The sequence below is a fragment of the Sciurus vulgaris genome (genome assembly GCF_902686455.1).
Source record: "Sciurus vulgaris genome assembly, chromosome: 14".
NCBI classification, from domain to species: Eukaryota; Metazoa; Chordata; class Mammalia; order Rodentia; family Sciuridae; genus Sciurus; species Sciurus vulgaris.
Genome location: NC_136475.1, coordinates 26,870,540 through 26,892,305, shown reverse-complemented (window position 1 = coordinate 26,892,305; position 21,766 = coordinate 26,870,540). Strand labels below are relative to the sequence as shown.

The 21,766-nt window shown below is 46.4% G+C and overlaps 1 protein-coding gene across 1 annotated transcript in view; it reads left to right on the top strand.

Moving 5' to 3' along the window:
• Positions 1–10,288: 10,288 nt before the first annotated feature.
• Positions 10,289–21,766, top strand: part of ADD2 (adducin 2) — a gene marked incomplete at its 5' end in the record, with an annotated part of 44,122 nt that continues 32,644 nt past the window's right edge. The window contains 5 exon segments of the mRNA XM_079110830.1: positions 10,289–10,321; positions 10,323–10,472; positions 12,109–12,247; positions 18,579–18,730; positions 19,073–19,153. Of these exon segments, the coding sequence (XP_078966956.1) occupies positions 10,289–10,321; positions 10,323–10,472; positions 12,109–12,247; positions 18,579–18,730; positions 19,073–19,153 (555 nt within the window).

Sequence of the window (21,766 nt, the reverse complement as noted above, 5' to 3'; positions counted from 1 at the left end):
GTAAGGTACTTACATCAATTAGTTCTTATTACGCACCGTGTTCTCTGAATTGTGAGAACTAATACATCACTTGACTTTTAAGCCTCTAAGTTGTGGGGTAGCACTAGATAATTATTAAATCATGGCATATAATAAGAACTGGTTTATGGAAATTTGTTCTTCTGTGGATTGGCTGGGCTTAGCTTAACAGTTCTGCTGCATATGAGGTGGCTGGAGTGTGAGGAGGCCGGAACTTCCATGTTGCTGTACTCACGTGTCTGGTTCTTTGTCAGGGACCAGGAGAAAACTGGGCTTAGCTGGGATCCTCTTTCCCCTTCCTCCTTCCTTCCTTCCCTTCCTCCCTGTCTCTAACACACACACACACACACACACGCACTTCCTCCCTCTCCCCTCCCTTTCTCCCTCTTCTCCCCGCCCCCCGCCGTGGTTTCGGGGCTTCGACATGTGGCCTTTCTGTGTGTTCCCTTCAGGGCAGTTGGACTTTATACAAAACCATAAAAGCAGAAGTTTCTAGGCCTGCTTCATTCTTTGGCACGAGGCTGACTTTGCAGCGTTTTGTCTGTATTTAGTGGTTATGGTGAGCCATGGGGCTAGCCTGGACTCAGGGACTACACAAGCATGTGAATACCTAGAGGCGTCACTCAGAGGGGCCACGTTTGCACACCAGCTGTCCCACACACTCAAAGTACATTTGGGTGTCCAGGGGAGCTTCTGCGTCCTGGCATGGTGAGTGGGTGGCAGTCACAGAGAATCCGCCTGCCCCTGGTTATAAGAAGCTCTAGCTTCTCTCCTATTGGTGGTGCTGTCTCTTTCCTTGGGGGAGGTAAATGTGAGAGGCATTCTGAACCCTTGTTTCCTGCTGTGTGGCCTATGGCCTTTTGCATAGGGGACTTGTTAAAAGTATGAATTTCTTGGCACACTGTCTGTGTGAAAGTCTATCATGGAGGTAACACAGGGAAGCTATATTTTCATAAGTTCCCTGTGATTCTTTCACTGATGTTTAAAAATTGAAACCAGTTCAGAAGCACAGTTGCAAAACTCTCTGAATGGCCAGCATCCAACTCATTGATCTAGTGGGAGAGGGAAGAAAATGCTCTGTGGACAGGAAGCCTGTGTCATGCTCCACCCCCAGCTGTCCTACTATCAGGTGGGTCCAAGGACGTCTTGCTGAGGAGGGGTCAGAGGTGTGAGGATGTGAACTGGTGGCTCTGAGAGGGAGCTCCAGGGCTCCCATGTGCAGAGTGGAGGGTCCGGAGTGGGGCAGGTGCCGGATGGAAGAGGTAGGAGGGCAGAGGAGGGGTGAGGCTGAACTTGGGAGAGCCAGGAGGATTGTGGTGCATCAGCGTGCCATGTGATGTTACCGTCCAGTCTCCACATCCAGCACTGCCCTGAGTTGGACTTGTTAGTTGCACACAGTTGCTGGGATGCTGCTTCAAAACAGGAGAGCAGAGTGGCTGGAGGGGCCGGGCCCACGGGCTCTATATCAAACGAGTGCAGTGCTTAGGAGGAAGTGATGTAGACAGCAGGGCGTCTGTCATGCCTGCCTGTTAACACCCGCATTGTACCCTGAAACCGATGGCTTAGAGTTGTGTCCACACTGTACTATGAGCTCCCCTCCGGCCTTTCTTGCCTCGAGGACCCCAGAGCCTGGCTCCTGCTGCTTTGTTAAGCTGGACTCACTTCCCAGTGTCCCATGAGTTGCATTTGTTTGAGTTCAACTGATATTTATTCAGCACCTACCTGGCACCAGGCCCAGTGACAACACAACATGGGGACAGAGCAATGCCTGAGACACAGGCCCTGCCTGCTAGGAGCTCAGGGTAATGGATAGTTGCTGTCCACTTGCAAGTGGAATGAACAAGATGAGTAACAGTAGTGTGACAGCCTGGGAGAGGCCAGTCTGGGGACAGGCTCCAGGACAGAGGACACAGCAGCCTAGCTGAAGGAGTGGGGAGATGAAAGTGTGCTCCTGGGAGACACCAATGCTGACAAAGAATCTGCCTGCCCCATGGTCCTGTGAGTCACCCCTGGAGCATGCATGATAGGTAGGGAGGGGGAGGCAGGTGCTGCCCATAGGGTGTCAGGACAGAGCTGGTACCTCATCTTGCAGATGGCCATCCTTAAGCAGACGGGGTGGAGGGTGGTGGGCAAGAGAGAAAAGTGTAGCTCCCTGGTTGGGGGTTGATGAGTTTGAATTTTTAACATGGATCATACATTTAGTTTGAAAAGGAAATTCAGAATTAAAATGTTATATTCAGAAAAGGTGAAAAGAATAGCTGTCGTGTTTGTAATAGAATCTGACTTTGACAAAGTTTTGGTTGCAGGTTCAAGAATTTAAGAAAGGAGGTGGGGGGCGGTTACAAGAATATTGCCCCTAGTGAAGGAGGTGGGGTTTTAGCAGGGCAGTGGCAGGTATGGACCAGATATGCAATTGTAGACCAGTGATTCTGGCCATTGATTGGATGTTGGACAGGAAAGAGGAAAGACCCTGGGCCAGAGCCTATTGAAAGGATGGAGAGATGGAGGTGTCAGGTCTTTCTCTTCCTTTCCCTCAGCAAACCTGCTAATCTGGTGCCTGTCCTGGCCCACCTCCACCTGATTCTGCAGTCAGATTTGACAGTTTTGTTGCCACAAAATAATGGCTTGCAGATGATGCGTTTGCCTCTGAAACCTCTCAGGGCTGTCTTCATTTTAATTGGGATAACAGCCTAATCCAAAGAATGGGGCTCCCGTAGAGGTGAACATCAGTCAGAGTTGAATACCATTGGAGGCTGGGATGGGAATTATTTTGTTCATCTGGGGGAAAGATGTCTGCTTTCTTATATGAATGACACACATCACTTCTGGGGACAAAGGGCTAATTCTATTATTGCACATAAAAAATAGCTCAGACCCTGACAAATCAAATCTTAGCCAGTTGTAGGCACAGGATAGCCTCAGACCTCCATGCCAGAGGCTGCTGGGAAAGTGGGGAGCAGGTGCTTGGGGTAAGACAACTTGCCTGGACTGGTCCTTCGGGAGGGCAGTGGGGAGTTCCAGTAACCCCAGGCTGAGTTGTCCTGGAAGGGAGGACAACTCTCATTTTGGTGGACACTGGAAAGATGTAGCATGAAGGGGCTGTGACTCTGTTCTAGATAGAAATAAAACACTGGAAGGAGGACACCAGCTGGCACTGGACACGCAGAGCAACGAGCCTAGCTTTTGAAAGCATCTACCAGTGCCCTAACTAGAAGGTGGACATCTGGACTGCACTAAGGGACCTCCAGGCACTGCAACTCAGAGCCCTAGGACCCCTGGCCGAGTGGAGAACAGGCTGTACCTCAGTGGCATGCTACTATCCTGGGCTCCCACAGACGGTCACACCTACCAGGTCCATCCTCCTTGTCTCTCACTGGTGGGTCAGGTGTCTCTGAATGCTTATATCTGGGACAGCATCAGGTTAAAGGATGGAGCTGAACTGAGCCAGAGCCATGGGCAGAGGCCCAAAGGGGGCAGTCAGGGATGCTGCCAGCCTTGGGTGAGACGGTCCCAGAGGTCTCACCAGGACTCTCAAGTGAAAATGGAAAACTATCACCTGTGGGTTTTGTTTTGCTTTGGTAGCACTGGGGATTGGACCCAAGGGCTCTCTACTACTGAGCTTCACCCCAGTCCTTTTTTATTTTGAGACAGGATCTTGCTAAGTTGCCATGCTGGACTCCAACTTTGTGATCCTCCTGCCTTAGCCTCCCAAGTAGTTTGGAGTACAAGGTCCTGCACTTGTGGGTTTTAAATATATAAATTTTGATGATTAATTTTTTGAAGAACTCAATCCCCAGGAATTTTGGAGTAGTAATTTGCCCATTGTTGTTAGATATTAACCACTTTACACTTCCTCTTTCAGGAGTACTTTAGAACTTATTACCCAGATATCAGCTGGGTGCCTTTCCTCCCCTGGAATTCTGGGTGAAGGTGGTCTGAGCCCACCATTTCATGGCCTATATGGGTCTCAGGCCCTTCCACTTTCCTGGGTATAATATTTTTCAGACTATTTCTGTCTCTTGACTACTTCCAAAAAATCACTCACACCACCATCTGTTGGGAAAGTGTTGAGGGGGGTCTCAGGAAGGGGTCTTATCCCTTCCAGCCCATCGCTCCTATAGGAGCCGCCACAGCGTGCTCCCTGACCATGCAGAGCAACCTCCTTGTTCTGAGACCTCGCTGGCCAGCATGCAGCAAAGGGTTTTGCCAGTTCCCCTCTTTAAAATTTGATCCCCATTGTAAAATACTAATGCTTTCTTTTCATAGACATAATTTGCTTTTAAAATAAAATTAATTTCAAGTTCATTTTGAAGAGTTTCTTAGCAGTCCATAAAATAAATTGGGTTGCGTCACGGTGGTAAGATGAGACCCTGATGTTTGCTGTATTTGTGTTTTCCAGTTTCCACCTGGATGTCTGAGGTTGTGTAGATGTGGTTGGCACCCCAGAGAGTGGAGCAGGGGGCGAAGACCCAGCACTGAGAGGAGAAAGCCTTGGAGAGGCCTGGGCCAGCTTCCCGGTAAGTAGCCAGTGGCTTTTGGAGGTGATACCACTTTAGAGGTGGGTCCATAGGATGAGCATGAGCTTCCAGATGCTCAGGCTGTTGCCCTGAACTTCCCTATCTTGCTGACCCAACAGCTACTATAGAATCTGCAGGATCTTTGAGGTTGCTAGTTGCTAGCCACCCCCGTCTTTAGCAAGGGCAGGAGCCCCTCTGCAGCACCTGGTGGGCACTTGGACTCTAGGAGAGAGAGCCCCTCACAAGGGAGCTGCTCCTGCTGTTAGAAAGCTCTTTCTCAGCCCCCTGTCATATCTGCCTGTTAGTAGCAAACCCTGGGCTTCCTAATTTTGGCCCCCTGAGACTTGAGGAAATCAGCCAATTCTCTGTCCCACAGGGTGGTGCGACAGATATTTGGGGACAATATGATAGAGTGGAGAATGAGGATCTGGGGCCAGAAATGGTCCTGAGTAAATCCAGGACTTCTGTAACTGAGTTTCTTTATGCAAAAAACTGGGACAATAATATCTCCCTCATTGAGTGGTCCTGGGATGAGAACAAATCACAAATAGAAGCTGCCTTGTGCTATTACATCACCAACTGGCTCTCTTATAATTCAGTTCAGTTGAAGGGTTATATGTCTAGTTAAAGGGCCGCAGATCAACTACCACAAGTTAACGGACAAGGTCACCAACAAGACTGCCCCTACTTCAGACACCAGTTGCAAGTGGGATCACAAGGCCACCTGCACTTCTGACTGACTTGATTATAAGTTTGGGGGTTCCCACAACCCTTCTTCGGGTCCAGTGATTCACTGGAATGATTCTGAGAACCCACAGTGCTGGGGGGTAGTCGTAGTGCTAGCATGAAAGAGCTAAGTCACGAACAGCTGAGAGAGACCCAGGGTCGGGTGGAGGAGGGCACACGGAGCTCCCGTGCCCTCTCCTTGTGGAATCTGGGCACAGGTTTCTCCCAGAACATCAGTGTGTTTACCAAGCCAGGGTCCAGAGATTTTTGATTTTTCAACCAGGGGCCTTCATTACCGAGGCCTGGTGGATCGAATCATTTGCCCTTTGATGGAACTCCTCTCCAGCCCACTCCCTCCTGGAGTGTGTGGTGGCAGGGAAGCTCCAACCCACGAATCATTTGCTTGGTCTTTCAAGAGTCCTCAGATCCTCCCTTGAAACTATCTGAGGGCCCTGGGTGAGTCACCCCATTAACATCAATTCAGGTTTGGGTAAAAGGTGCTCATTATGAATAACAAAAGAGACTTCTGCCATCTCTTGGACATTTGAAAAATTCCAAGGGTTTTGAAGTTCTGTGCCAGGACTTGGGGACAAAGACCAGGTACTTCTCTTTCTTCCATCACACTTGGCCCAACAACCGCTGGCCTCCGCTTACTTCAGCATCTGGCTTTGCCCCTTCCTTGTGCGCTCCAGGTTGACATGTTCCCATTATCAGAAAACTAGGTATTCTCTTTGATCTTTTCCTGGATGTTTGTTCTTACTTTTTGTAACATAGCTTAAGACTGAATTGGTTCTTTGTGCTAAAACCACATAATTACAGTTATTTAATGTGCACCTGTTTAGAGTTGAATCACAAGCCACTTATTACTCAAGTTCTTAAAGCTAAGATGATTCTAGCCCCTAAATGACACCAAATAAGAGCAAAGAGTTGATAACACAGGCCAGGCTCCATTTATAGTATTTCACATACAATAACTCTGCTGAGATTTACAACCACCTTTTGGGGCAATTATTACAATCCCCATTTTATATATTGGGAAACTGAGGCACATAACAATTAGGTTAACTAGCCTAAGATCACATAGGTAATAAGTGGCACAGCTGAGATTTGAACCCAGAGAGTTCTTGTTCCTGAGTCTATGCCTTTAACCACTAAGCAATATTTTGATCACCTCCACAGCATTGTGGGAAGGGAAGAGGGAGCACAAAAGGATGCCCCTGGTTCATAAAGCCAAAGGGCTTGCCCAGGTGGCCATTGCTATGGCAATGGAGTCAGGGCATCCATATCCTATGCCACCCCCATGGGCCCACCTCTGGAACAGCCCCGTGGGGTGGAACTCCAAGAAAGGGAGGTGGCCAAGGACATGGTGGTATGGGCTCCTCTCCCTTAGGCCCAGACTTCTTAGTTCCTCATGTTCAGGGAGCTGGGAACTGCCTCACAGTCTTCACAGAGCTGTTCCTGGAAAGGGGAGAGGGATGATAGTTCCTCTGGGATAGTGCTAGGAAGACTAAGTACCAGGAAGAGCTGGCTCAAAATATTCCAGTCCTGGAGAAGCTGTGGGTTCAGGTTCGGGAGCTGGTGGGCCTGGAGGCCTAGGCAACACAGGGAGCTCACTGCTCCATGATCACATCCAGTGCACTCACTGGGGGGTTGCTTGCTACCTTTTTTTTTTTTTTTTTAACATTTAAGATTCAGACCTTTGAAAGTGCCAGAGAGAAAGAACTATTTGCCACGATGAGTCACTAAGCAGAGAGGTGGTGGAGTCAAGCCAGGTAATGCCTGTGGAAGAATTCCGGTCTGCAGTGCTGCCTGCCCAGGACAATCTGGTGGTGACTGCACATCAATATGGCTCCAATACAGTCCTGCTGTGTTTGACCTTGCAGCTTTTTCTTACCCCCAAGCTCCAGACTGGGTGGGAACATGATAGAGGTAAAGTATTCTTTACCTCTTTACCTTGTGGGGAACTTTACCATTGAGTACATCACCAGCCCTATTTATTTTTTTATTTTGAGACAGTATCACTAAGTCGCTTAGGGCCTCACTAAGTTGCTGAGACTATGTACTCAAACTTTTGATTCCCCCTGCCTCAGCCTTTTAAGCAACTGGGATTACAGCAGTGTGCCACTGTGCCTGATGAGGTGAAGTATTCTTAAGTAGCCCTGTACACATAGACCTTGAGTCCACCAGGACACTATCAGTTGCTCAGGTATGTTCTTTGCAGATGGTTCTATTTTGGCATCTGACTTGAGTGACAGGCCATGGTGGAAGCAGGGAAGTCCCTTTCTCCAGAGAACAGAAAACCCTGATCCTCTATCCTTCTGCCTTTTCTTTTCCTTTTTTTTTTTTTTGTAGCAGGGATTGATCCCAGGGATGCTTAACCACCGAGCCACTTTCCCAGACGACATTTTAATTTTGAGATGGGGGTCTCACTAAGTTGCTGAGGCTGGCTTTGAACTTGTGATCTTCCTGCTTCAGCCTCCAGAGAAGCTGGGATTAGGGCCTTTTCTACACAGATCTTTCTGTCTCCAACTTGGATATACAGTATAGTGTCCTATAGTGTCAACCATATAGTTTCAGAGCTGGAAGGGAGCCCCAGGGGTCATTCTCTCCACTCCCTCATTTAAAGATGGACAAAGTGAGACCCAGAGAGGGAGATGATTTGCCCAAGTCCATGCAGCTATTGAGTGACAGAACTGGAGCAAGATTACAGGCCTCTGACTTCTGGTCCAGAAACATCCCTGACAGGCCCAGTTGCTCCTTGTCCATTGGGTTTAAATGTTACTAAGTACAACCCGTAGTTGTTCTAGTAACCTGCCATATCTGTTTCAAAATCTTTCTTTAGAGATACTTTTTGGCTGCCATGCCCAACAGATTCCTTCCCCCACCGCAGTCCCTCACCCCTCTCCTGTTGTCAAATATCTCATTGGCAGAACTGGTAAAGGTGGTGCTGACTGGGGGAGGTGAGAGGGCTTTCCTGGGGAGATGATTGATTAGTGAAAGAGATAAGATGAGAGGTCACACGATTTGATAGCCTTGCAGAAGCGAGTCATGATACCACATGGAGCACGGCTGCTGTCCGAGGGCAAGGTGGTAGGTTGAGTAGTTTGGACAGCTATGGGAAGTGACACATGGCATGAGTTTAGAAACATGAGGTTTATGCCATGTCTATCAGGCTTGCTAGAAATGCCAGCACCTGGGGTGGATGTCACATTATATGTTACAGTGCCCATTAACATATAGCCTATAATATTTTTCCCCTGCTGCTTATTAGAATTACCCAGGGAGTTTTTAAAATCCTGATGTCCGGGTCACATCAAGACTAATTATATTAGAATCTCTGGCATCAGTACTTTTTAAAGGTCCCCTGATGGTTCCAATATGCAATCTAGGCTGAGAACCACAGCTCCAGGCAAGGGCTCAGGTCATCTCACCAACCAACCCTTGAAGGACTCTACCCATATGCTTTCCCTTGAACTTGCTATTCACCTTTCACTAAAGGAAGCATGCAAACACCATACCAAAATATCTGGGTATTCTAGGTTGACGGGATGGGCTCCCACTTGTTCTCCCTAGGCTTACCATAGCATCCTCCTCCACCCACCTCTCCTGGAGACACTGCAGGATGAGGGTAAGAGGCCTGGCAGAAGATGGAAGAAGAGGCAATAGGCAGCTCAGGACAAGAATATGCCCTACTGACCATCAGCAAGGCTTCCTTTGTAATGAGCTGCTGGCTGGAATGAAGGTTAAGGCTGGTTACACAGGACTGCTGAAGCAGGCTGGAGGTCAAAAGCAAAGCAGAACTTGGGAGGCCAGGAGATTCTCCCAAAGAAGACAGCCCTCCATCTCCACAAGGGGGGAAAAGCGAGGGAGTGGTCAGGTTACGGGTGAGAACCTAGGATTGCAATGCTAGTTAATGTTCTTTGTAGCTCACACATATGTTCAAAAAGTATGGTTCAGTCAAGATGCATGCCTTCTGCTGAGAAGGGACTCAGGCATCAGGCAGAAAGCACTGAGTGTTAGAGGGGCCTGACCCAGACTTAAGGGCCGCAGAGCTGACACAGAGGGAGACCCCTTAACCAAAGTCCCACAGCTGGGAAGTGAAGGCTGGACCTGCAGCCTTATTCCTCAGAAGGGCTCCATTACAGCAATAAAGGCCTGTCCTAGTTCTTCATTCATGCATTTAAAAATCGTGCTTGAGTAGATAAATACATTGGTAGCCCTAGTCCTCACTTCAGGGATCTTGCCTCAGTATGTGGGACTCTGGGCACAACATGGCTCCCTTCAACAGTACTTATTTTTTCTCATATATGCTTAGCGGATTTGGGAGAGAATAAATTTTCCTTTAATAAAAATTACACACCTCTTTTCAACTTGGAAAGAGGATCTGATTCTGCAGTAAGACACATTTTACTAAAACGGTTCACCCATGATTCCTTCCAGGAGGGGGAGGACTCCACCAAAGCGTTTCCCATATTTTAGTGTTTCTTTTGTAAACTTCCCACCATAATTTTTGAGGAGGCTTCTAAAAAGGATTTTGCATTTATTTATTTCGTGTGTTGCTTTGGTTCTAACTCAGGGCCTCCCACATACTACGCAAATGCCCTACCACTGAGCTACACCCCCAGCACCATAAGAGGCTTACATTTTATCTAAATTACTGAGTCCCAGAAAATAACTTCTACTACGTGATATGCAGCAAAGAAATGCTCAAAACGATTTGCAGGTCGTGTTTCCCCTGGGAAACTATCTACTTCAACCCAGTGTAACCAGTTAAGCTGGATCCGTGTTTTCAGTCCGTGCAATGATGCATTAGTGCCCTCTAACCATCGGCACTCGCGGGAGGGTCCCCTGTCTAATGGCGCAGCCGCGCGTACACCCCACCACAACTAGCTGCATCCCACTGTGAATCCCACAAACCCAACCCTCTGCCTTCCGGAGCATATGTCCCAGTTGGGAGCATTAACCTGATGCTTACCTTGTCCTTTTCCTTCAGGGTTCCAGTAGCAGAGCGCAGCCCCAGCAGGAAAATGAGTGAAGAGACGGTCCCCGAGGCCACCTCCCCCGCCGCCCCCACAGGGGCCGCATTACTTTGACCGCTTCTCTGAGGAAGACCCTGAGTACATGCGCCTTCGCAACCGTGCGGCCGACCTGCGGCAGGACTTCAACCTGATGGAGCAGAAGAAGCGCGTCACCATGATCCTGCAGAGTCCTGTGAGTGCAGTCTGACCCAGTCGGTCAGGGAGATGGAAAAAGGAGGCCGGAAAGGGAGGGTGGGTTGATTCTCCAGGGGACCCTAAAGATCAGTCAACTCCTCTTTGGTGCCCAAGGTTGTAGCAATTTAGGCCCGCCAGCAAGACGAATCTTGTCCCATGTGTATTTGATTCTCTACCTGATCGCTGGTATTTGGCATAAGCTGAGTGTTTACAGGTAGTTTGGCTCAGAAAGTGGGAGACAGACAGGAGCCCCGCCCCAGTTTCCTGTGACCGACCCTTCTGAGCCTCAGTGTCCAGTTTTCTTTTCCCTCTCTACTGAGAACTTTAACCGTGAACAGACAAACCCACATGGGCTGGTGGCCAGCAGGGGGCACCACTGGGAAGGCTCGGTGCGACCTTACAGAACACGTGAAAGAACTTACTGTGGGGCTAAGGCTTGAATGCATAGGGCAGGGGAGAAGAGGACCTGGAAGCCCCAGGAGGTGGGCAGAGTGGGAGACTCAAAAGGGCACAGGGGTATGGTACAGGAGCAGAGGAGGGGAGGCCTAGTCGGGATGGCCCCGGGTCTCTGCAGACTTAAGTACAGGTGGTGCCTGCCTGGCACCACCATAGAATTTATCCTTGAGGCAGGTGGTGATTGAGAAGGACAGCTGGTCTGATGGATGACTGAAGCCGTAGGTGTTGGGTCAGGGGGAGAGCAGTGTAGAGGGAGGCAGGGAGGCTCTGGAGAAGTAGAACTTGGGGCTCCTTAGGGATCAGCACATGACACTGAGTGTTGGGAAGCTCAGGATGGAGTGGAACTCTCAGGTACTTGGTGGGATGGGTTCAGAAGGTGCACCCAGCTCTTCTCAGCTCCCCCTGGGTTTCAGGGAGCCAGAGCACCTATGTGGGCTGTGTGTGACCCTGGTCGGGGGAGAACAGTGGATGCTCACACTCCACTGATGAGCATGGAAAGAATGAACTTGAGGTCTTAGCAGCATCGTGGGGGAGCCTGAAGGAAGATAGCAGGTGCTAAAAGCATTGGGTGAGGAGTCCCTGGGAGGAGCCCCAACGTGTGATGAGGAGGGGTGGCAGAGTCAGCACCAGACCTGGTTTCGGGGGCCTCCTGCAGGAGATGGAGACTGAGGAATTCTGCTTCTTCCTGTGATTTTGTACGACTGCCAACGTCAGGTGTTTCCTGCTGCCACCTGGTGGGCAAGGTGCCAAGTTTATGGCCTTGGTCTCTGAGAAGCTAGGCTTAGAGTAGTGTATCAGAAGTGGAAGTGACCTCAGAGGTCATCGGATCCTTTGGCCCTTCCTTCTATTTTTTTTTATTAAGTACATGAGGAAACTGAGGCCCAGAAGAGCCATAGGTATAGCTAATGGAAATCAGGATCCCTGCCCTCAGGGCAAAGAGAACACAGGGTTCATTCCCAGCATCTCCTTGGTGCTCCCCACACAGCAATCCAGAGAGATTTCTGAGGGCCTGGAATTGCTCCTGGGACCCAGGATTCCCAAGCTTGATCCTTACTTGGCTGACCTGGGGCTGGGAGTGTGTACTTGACAGAGCTCATCATTCAGCACCCGGGGTCAAAGGACCCTCAGTCTCACATGTAAGAGACTTTGGGGGACCAACACCTTGGGGCCTGCTTCAGTCTTTCAGGGAGGAGCTGGAAGGCCTCATCCAGGAGCAGATGAAGAAAGGGAACAACTCCTCCAACATCTGGGCCCTACGGCAGATCGCGGACTTCATGGCCAGCACCTCCCATGCAGTCTTCCCAACATCTTCCATGAGTACGTGGGTGTCTGGGGAGCTGCCAGGAGCAGAGGAGGAGGGGTGTGATGGGGAAGAGAGGAAGAAGCAGTAAGAAGCAGCTTGGTTGCCAGGCAACAGCACCAGTGTGCAGTTGCATTAGCAGGCCTGGGGGAGATCAGCATAGCCAGGGAGGTGCCTGGCTCTGTTTTTGATAATGCTGCAAATTAAAGACTCACAGAATTATTATTCCTGATGACAGAAATGGGCGTGGTGGAGGTAACTTCAGGGGATGAGAGGCAGCCATCGAAGCCATTGTCTCGTGCTGTATGAGACAGGCCACCTGAACCTGATAGATTAACCAGAGGAGCCAGGGTTAAGCATGAAGCCAACTTCCTGAGCTATGAAACTCTGACCATGACCTTTAAAATCAAAACATTGAAAAGGCTCAATATGATTAATATAGGAGGGTGATTGAAAGTTAGGCAAATAATCAAGAAAGATTATTGTACCAGGGACTGAACCTAGGAGCACTTAATCACTGAGCAACATCCCCAGCTCTTTTTTGTATTTTATTTAGAGACAGGGTCTGGCTGAATTGCTTATGGCCTTGCTAAGTTGCTGAGGCTGGCTTTGAACTTGCAATCCACCTGCCTCAGCCTCCCAAGCTGCTGGGATGTACTGTGTTCTTGAAACTTGAACACAACTACCTATCAATATTTTGGTGTATATCCTTTTTATCTTTTTCTCTTAACATATAGATTATGCAAGCAAAAATATAATCACATTATATATATCATTTTAATAACATATCTTAACTAATTTTTCACATAATAAAATATGGTTCTGGCAGATACAGTGGCACACAGCTGTAATCTCACCTGCTCTGGAGGCTGAGGCAGGAGGATCAAAAGTTCGAGACCAGATTAGGCAACTTGCCAAGGCCTTGTCTTAAAATAAAAATTAAACTTGGTAAGGTGGCACATGCCTGGAATTCCAGTGGCCTTAGGAGGCTGAGACAGGAGGATCATGAATTCAAAGCCAGCCTCAGCAGAAGTGAGGTGCTAAGGAACTCAGTGAGACCCTGTCTCTAAATAAGATACAAATAGGGCTGGGGATGTGGCTCAGTGGTCAAGTGCCCTTGAGTTCAATCCCTGGTACCCCAAAAAAATAAATTAAAAAATTTTTTAAGAAAATTGAAATGACTGATGATGTAGCTCAGTGGTGGAGTGCACCTGGGTTCAATTCCCTGTAACTAACATATACACACTTTGGTTGCACAATGTAATTTTTTTGGTGGATGTATGCTATTAATCAATTTTCTATTATTGGACTTTAAGATTATCTTCAATTTTTTGCTATTATAAACAACAATACAGTAAACATCCTGATAAAAAAAAATCTGAGGATGTATCCTTGACTATTTTCTTAAGATAAGTTACAAATGTAGAACTGGTGGATCAAAGTATGTCCATGTTTCAAGACCTTTGTGCAAAATGGCAAATTTATACTTTCTTCATTCTGGAGAAAGAAAGATGAAATCAATTTATACTTCCAATGGCTATGCAACAGAGTACTCATTTCTCCACCCTGATCTGTAATATATCTTACCATTTATTTCATCCTCCTGATTTGACAGTGATAAATAGTACTTTGCATTTTAATATGCACTTATTTTATTATTAGTGAGTAGATATATTAGGCATTTTAATATATATTGGATGTGATTTTCTTTTTGTAGTAAATTGTCAATTCACATTCTTCACTGATATGCCTATCAGCATATTTTTTCTTACAGAATTTGGAATCTTTATATTGAATTCTACTTCCCAACTGTCTACCAAACACATTACAAATTTTTCCAGTTTTCATTTGCCTTTTAAATTCATTCATGTTAATTTCTGTCTTTAGAGTACTTTAATTTTCATGTAGTTGAATCCATTGTTGTTTTCCTTTGTGTAGTCTGGTTTTGTTTGCATGCTTACAAATACCTTTCCTTGTTTCATCATCCAATGGAACAAATGCCCTTAATTTTTCACGTTGTCATTTTTTTCTCAAATATATGTTTGTTCTTTAAAATACCTTCAGAATTATTTTGTCAAGCTCTGCCCTCTCCACCCCGTCTACCTTAAAAAACTCATTTTGGGATTTTGCTCAGGATTACATTACATGAATAGATTCATATGGTAGAGAATTTATAAACGTATAACCTTACATTAAGATATAAGCTCCATGGGGGAATTTTGTATGTTTGACTCTAGAGTACTATATTCTAGAAGAGTGTCCTGGACTTAAATAGCATTGGGTACATGGGATTTAAAAAAAATATTTGCATGAATTAATTAAATCTTTTCAGATATGAGGGATATTCTCTCCATATATTCAGGGGCTATTTTCATATAGTCCCTATGGATGTTAATCCAGGAAGTTTTGTCACTTTGTCATTTTAAATGAATCTTTCTGTATTCAGTTTTCTTTTGGTTATAGCTCTCAAGAAGGGAGATGGATGGATGGATGGATAGATAGATAGATAGATAGATAGATAGATAGATAGATAGATAGATAGATAGATAATCTCTTGGAGTTTGTATATAGAACATCAGATATCTGCAAATAATGCTTATTTTTGCCTTCATGCAACATGTACCCTTTGGCTTATTATTCCATCTTTTTCATTTCATCCATTAGAACTTTAGAACAATGTTGAATAATAGATTAGAAGTAATCATCCATGTCTTGTTTCTGACTTTAATGGAAATTCTTTTTGCCACACAGTTTGAGGTACTTATTCTTTTCCATGCTGAGGAAAATGTTTTCATTCTAGTCATATAGGTCTTTCTCAGAAGTGGAGGTTGAATTTTATAAACTGCGTTTGGGGGCATTTATTGATTTTTGTTTCCTTGATTAGTTGTTGTGATGAGTTATAATAATAGATTTCTGATTAATGAACTCTTTCATTCCTGAAATAAATCATTCCTGGTCTGAGTATTTTTTTTTTTAAAAAATATTCTTTGGATTGATTTGCTGAAATTTTTTTCAGGATCTTTTGTATCCATCCTTACATGTGATTCTGTCAGCAGTTCACTTTTGGGGTGGTCTTTATCCAGTATGGGGATACAGGCTGTGATTTCATAAACATGGTCCAGGGCACGCTTATGTTTCTTTTTGGCCCCTGATGGATTTTGAATTCAATAGGAAGTCTTTGTTCCTTCAATATTCATTACTCATTTATAAAGTCATCCAGATCTGAGAACTCTTTAGAAGTTCTTTTTGACACTGAGTTTTATCTTTATTTTGCTGCTTATTGAGTAAATTTTTGTCAAACATTTCATATAAAATTAACCACTTCCTAAATCTTTTCAAAATATTGGTTGCTATTTTGACTTATCTTTTGATGGTGCTGGGGACCAAAAACAGGGCCTCATACATGCTAAGTATGCCTCTACTACTGAGCCACATCCACAATCTCCTTGTCCTAAGAGCTATCGGATCGTGTTTCTTATTTCTAACTGGTTGAATGCATATTCTTTTTAAAGATTTGTTAACAGTATCGGATTTTATTGCATCATGTTCAGAAAACATGGCCTATTTAATTTCTGTGTCAAGATTTATTAAGTTTTTTCCCTGTGGTGTGGCCTAATGTTTTCAAATGATATATGGTTATAGGAGATCTTTCTTGCATGACATTTCACCCATATTTCCATTTCATTTGATTTTTGTAAAAAATGAAAGCTGCATTGTCTCCCAATGTATTTGATTTCTGTTCATTTCTCTTTGTATTTATGAGAGTTTTTTACTTTGTGTATCTTGATAAATGTCCAAAGCACAGTGTTCATTATGGTTATAGTTTTATTATGGATTATACAACAATATTCTCTTTAGTAGATCATTTTAAAGAGAATATTGTTGTACTTGAATGTTAATGTTATGACCTGTTTATTTTTGTTTTTATTTGCCTGGTGTACTTTAGATCTTCCTTTTATTTTTACCTGTTTTGTGTCACTTGAATGCTTTTTGCCTTTTTTTTTTAACCTCCTATAGGAGCATTTTCTTCTGGCTTTCTATGGCAGTAATAGAGAAACTTGAGACAGGTTTTTGTTTTTGTTCCTTTGTGGGTAACCAAAAGTAATTTTTAAAGATGTTTCTGGATTTTCCCCTTATTCATGTATTTAAGAAATGTTGTCTGTAAGCATATAATTTTTATGGAAATTTTAATGGACTTTTTTGTAAGTGTTTACAATTTGCATACATAAATCTTTATTTCAGTTCAGAAAATTTTTTTCTATTATTTCTTCTGTTATTTCTTGGAACACTAATTGTCTAAAAGCAGGCTCTCTGGTCTTTGTCTACCATGTCTCTCATATTCTATGTCATTGTCTTCATGTCTCTGTCCTTATACTCTTACCTTTGAGAGACAAATAGGACTAAGCAGCATTCCCATTACCTCATCAATCAGCATCTGCTAGGGAGAAAGATGGATGCCTGAAAATGCAATGAGTACATGTCCAGAGGTAGGGGTGTGTAGAGAAGTTGCCAGTGTCATGAGTTACTCTCTGTGTAGCTCCATTTGTCTTAGTTTTTGTTGTTGTTGTTGTTTTCCTTAGTGTGCTCTTCACTGTTACCTTTCAGGGAGGTCAGCGAGTTTCCATCTGGCCCAGTTAGATCTGTCATAAACGTGGTGTTCAACCAAACTAACTTATGAAGCTGGTCAGAGTAAGCATCCTTTACATTAAGATTCTGAGAGCAGAGGAGTGAGGACTCTTGTTGAGTCCTGCTACTCTTACCTCCTGCCCCTGGGTCCTGTGAGTAGAGGAATCCACAGAGCTGAAACTCCTCAGGGTCAGGGAAGCGAACTTTCTTTGAGACCAGACACGCAAGATGTGATGGAGTGTTTTCAGGCCTCTTTTGGCCTCTTGGCCATCCCTAGGGTTCCAGAGTTCTTTGTAAGAGAAGAAGTGAAATAACTGGGGGTCTGAAGCAGTACCCCCACCCCTAGTAGGCCCACTTGCCTGGCTTTGCCTAAGGCCTAATGTTCTTCCCTTCTTACTGCTAGGAATGAAGCAAAGAGGTAATTTCTTGTGTGGGAAACCCACGTAGAGGAGGGAAGGATATAAGACTCCTCAATTTTTATTAGAAATCCTTGACTTTGGAGTTTTATTGTTGTTCTTATCTACTGGGTCCTTGGAGCACTGCTGTCCCTGGGAACGCTACATTCAGTGGACACATGCCCTGGAGGGGTATCATATCTGGTCAGTACAGGCCCTTTGGTGTACTTCCCAACGTGGGATATCTGAGCATGCTCTGCTTGCTGGGTGGTGGCCTAGCAGCCCCCATCCCTCTCTTACATCTACAGACTATCTCATTTGACTAATGGCAAATATGAGGTAGGAAATACATCACCTTGTAGATGAGAGGGGATTACAGAGATGAGGAAAGTTCCAGAGAGCCTTTAATTCATTAGAGTTTTAATGGGCAGCTGGGAGAGGCAGCTTTGGGAGACTCTTAGGCAGACATCATTGTAAGCTAGAATCCTTATTTATTGATTCTCTTACTGAGTAATCCACGTGCAGGTAGCTCAGATGCCTTCTTCTGACTTTCTGAGTTACCATCATCATGGTTAATGGAGTAGACAGGACATCAGCTCCTAGACTCTCTGGGTGCTCTGAGACTGAGACCATCAAACCTTCTAGGCCTATTTCCAAGTCCCTTGCACCTTCTCCAAAAATCTCCCCAAAAGAACCATCACATAACGAAGGGTCTATATCTTCAGAGAGGAAGAAACATGCCCTAATGGTGGCCTCAAGCCCATTGGTCAACCTTGACTTCAGGGGTTATGACTCCTAAAAATGACTTAGGAAAGTCAAGTAATTTATTTCCTGACTACTTGGCTTCTAAATTACAAAAAAAGTTCTGTTATATGACATAGTTAAAATGGCATAATAATTCCAGGTCTAATGACCAGTAACTTCTTCATTAGAACTAACAGATGAGATAGACCTATATTTTCACTCAAAAATTTATTCTATGTTTCATTCAACGTCCATTCTTAGGGTTTATGGTATCCTTGCATTCTGAGAACCCTTCGTTCTGGGACCTGAGTCTTGCCATGATTTGTTTTGTTTTTTAATTAAAAGTAATGTCATGTTTACCTAAATGAGCAGAGGACTTTATGGGGTACAAATATCTATTCTATGGACTTTCGCCCCCTGGAGGAAGATTAAAGAATGTTTGATTACCTGCCTAGGGATGTTTCTTGTACAGCTGTAATGCCAGTGAGAAGTTAGAAAGGCTTAGGGAAGGAATAGGAGGGTTGAGCTATGGGAGCTCCTGACCCTAAGGGAGCTGCCCTGTCCCCACTGCTGTCCCCTGCAGACTTCTCCATGATGACGCCCATCAATGACCTCCATACTACTGACTCCCTGAACCTGGCCAAGGGGGAGCGGCTCATGCGCTGCAAGATCAGCAGTGTCTACCGACTCCTGGACCTCTATGGCTGGGCCCAGCTGAGCGACACCTACGTCACGGTGAGAAAAGCACCCGGAGCAGCGTGGGACATGGCTTTGCAGCCCCCACAGAAGCCAAAGGGGGAACTTAGGTCACTAAAATAGCTGACCTACCACTGGGCACTTTGAGTGGGGACCAGGATTGCCTGGACCCTACTTCTGAGGCTGTTCTTGAACATCGTGTGGTTCCTCTTCCAGCTCTGTTTCCCTATTTCCACATACAGGCTGAGTCCTCTTCATCTATTAATGGCTGGGGGAGAGGTTAGGGGTCATTAAAGTGGATTCAGGAAGGGGGAAAATCAAGTGTCCTTGGAAATGTCCCCTTTCCTTATTTTCCTCTAACAATGTGTGTTTCTCCTCCAGCTGAGAGTCAGCAAGGAGCAGGACCACTTCCTGATTAGCCCCAAGGGAGTTTCCTGCAGTGAAGTCACGGCATCCAGCCTGGTGAGTACCATGTAGCATCTCGCGGTGTCTCAAGGACTCTTCCTGAGCTGACAGCATCCCTCCTGCTCCTTCAGTGATGGGCTATCTCTACATGAGCCACTGCTGTCCTGTTCCTCATGGGGCTCAAAATGTAATGGGGCAGGAGAGACACAAACCGAACTGAACACCCAGAGCATGGTGTGAACAAGAGACCAAATGTGAGGTGTGGGCAGCGAGCACAGCAGGAGGGAGGAGGGAGGAGGGATGACCTGGAGTCCTCCAAGTCAGGGTGCCTGAGTCTGGGAGTGGATCACAAACATCGGGAGTGGAAGGCTCCCAGGTGGGGGACACACTGGAATGAGAACCAAAGGAATGTAAGACCTAACTGCTGCGGGGGCTGTTGAGGTTGCTCCTGGCTCCCTCTCAGTGCTGCCTGCTTTAGGGGGATAGGAAGAGACTTCCAGAAGGTGGTATAGATCAGGAAAGATTTCTGGGTGGAAGGAGGACAGCAGTAGAAAGGGACTATCCTCAAAGCAGCAAGGGCCCAGTGCTTCTCAGAGACATGAGCTGTGGCTGCTGTTCCAGGTGGTGGGGAGGGGAGGACACCACCTGGAGGCTTGAGTTGTGTCCCACTGTAGAGTCCAGGTGCTCAGTCCAAAGTTCAGGCTGACAGAGCCGCAGCCGCAGAATATTTGAGCAGAGCAGGACCTCAGGGTTGGCCAAGGCCATTTTTATAGGCAGAAAAGGACACTGGTATTCAGAGAGGGTACATGTCCAAGGAGGTGATCGTCTGGTAAGAACTGGAATCTGAGAGACAGGAACAGCACAGGCTCTATTTTAAAGACTTTGTTGTCTGGTGGGGGAGTCAGGCGAGGAGGTCAGCGATGACAGCGTGGAGTGAAGAGGACTCCAGGAGAGCCGAAGGAAGCTTTGGAAGCCGGGGAGGGGCACTGTGCTCTGCCAGCAGTTACAGGAGTTGGAGGGGTTGAGGGAAGGGTCTTCTAATGGAAATGATGGTGCAGAGCAGAGTCCTCATGAGCCCTTAGGATAAGTAGACTTAGACCAGGCTGGCAGGGAGAGGGCTGGCGGAGGTGCCTGGCCTGGCCTGGGCAAGAGCATGGCATGCACAAGCCCTGATGCTCGGGGGTCCCAGTGTACCTGGGAGGACAGGAGAGTAGCAAGTCTGGTGCAAGTATTTAGTGTCTAGAGGTGAGGCTGGGAAGATGGTAGGGGCCAGATCATCAGAGGCATGGAAAGTTACAGCAGTTTGGCTTCATTCTACTGGATATTCAGAGTTACTGAAGTGCTGTAAGCAGGTGTGTGATATGATCAGGTTTCCATTGTATAAAGGTCACTGACACGGATATGGAGGCCAGCTGACATCAGGACAACTGGTGGGTGCTGTTACAATAAGCTGGGAAGAAAATTTTGGTCCTGTGTGCTTACTGGGCCTGGTGGTCAACTGGGTTGAGTGAGATTGAGCTTGAGGAGCTGGTGGGACATTCAGGAGGACATTCAGTTGGCATGATTATTCCAGGGTTAGAAGGGACCTAACCTTGAGATACAGGCTGTGAGAGTCATACACTGAGTCGCTCAGGGAATGTATGGAGTCCTGGGCTGCTGTGTATGGTGTACAGTTTGTGTACTGCACAAGGGAGCCTGGCTGGCGAGGAGATGGGAAAGGTGAAATCCAGCCTCTGCACCAGTCGCTGATTTGTCCAGGCTCTTGGCTTCTTCCCATTAGCATAAAAGCACAGTCATGTGCCAAGCCCTGCATCCCTGGGGCTACCCTCAGAGGGAATATTTGTTTACTCATTTCTACAAAGGCACCTCATGGGTCGGTGGCTGTCCTATTAGCTGTGGAGATTCTTGAGTGGTACAGACCACATATCCAAGGCTGAGACAGGAAACACATGAGCTCAAAAGGGACCACTCCAGAGGAGGGAACTCTGAACTCAGCACACATCTGAGCAAGTAGGGGAACTGGGCTGAAGGAAACCAGAGGTTGCCACTGGACACTCAGGTTCAAGGGGCCTGCAGGGGAGGTCACTTTGAAATGTCTAAGTCACGTTCATTTTGTAAAATTCATTTAGAAAAGATTCTTAGAAGATTTGCGGGACATCTGACTGAGGCTTCTGCAGAAGCACAGGATGTCAGTAACACGTTCCTTCTCCCACACCAAGGCCTGTCTCCTTCCTTTGGTCCCCTTCTGCTGGGCTTTGAGGGATGGAGAGGCAAGCAGTTTATAGAGCTGCCTTGTAGGCTAAATGGAAGATGTCTCTGCCGCTTCAATTTTAAAAGCCCAAGTTGTGCTTTTAGAAACGATAATCTGCTTGGTAATGTCCAGTCGGTATCTGTAATCAATAAGTAGATTAGCCGTCAGCTAGAGGGAAATTGCCCTGGGCATGTTTTCAGTGCAGGTGTGAGGAGGACCTTGTTTCAGGATCGGGGTTTGTGTTGGGTGATGTGGGATGTAGCCTTGGAGCGTGTGCTGCCCGGATGTGGGGGCAATTCTAAGATCCGGTATTTTCCCCAGTGCCCTCTAGGAGGAGGCCCCCGCCCCCGTGCACAGAGTGAGGCTTTAGCTCTTTGGTAAAGAAGCCGCAGTTCCTTTTGTGAGTCAGGAGAGGGGGG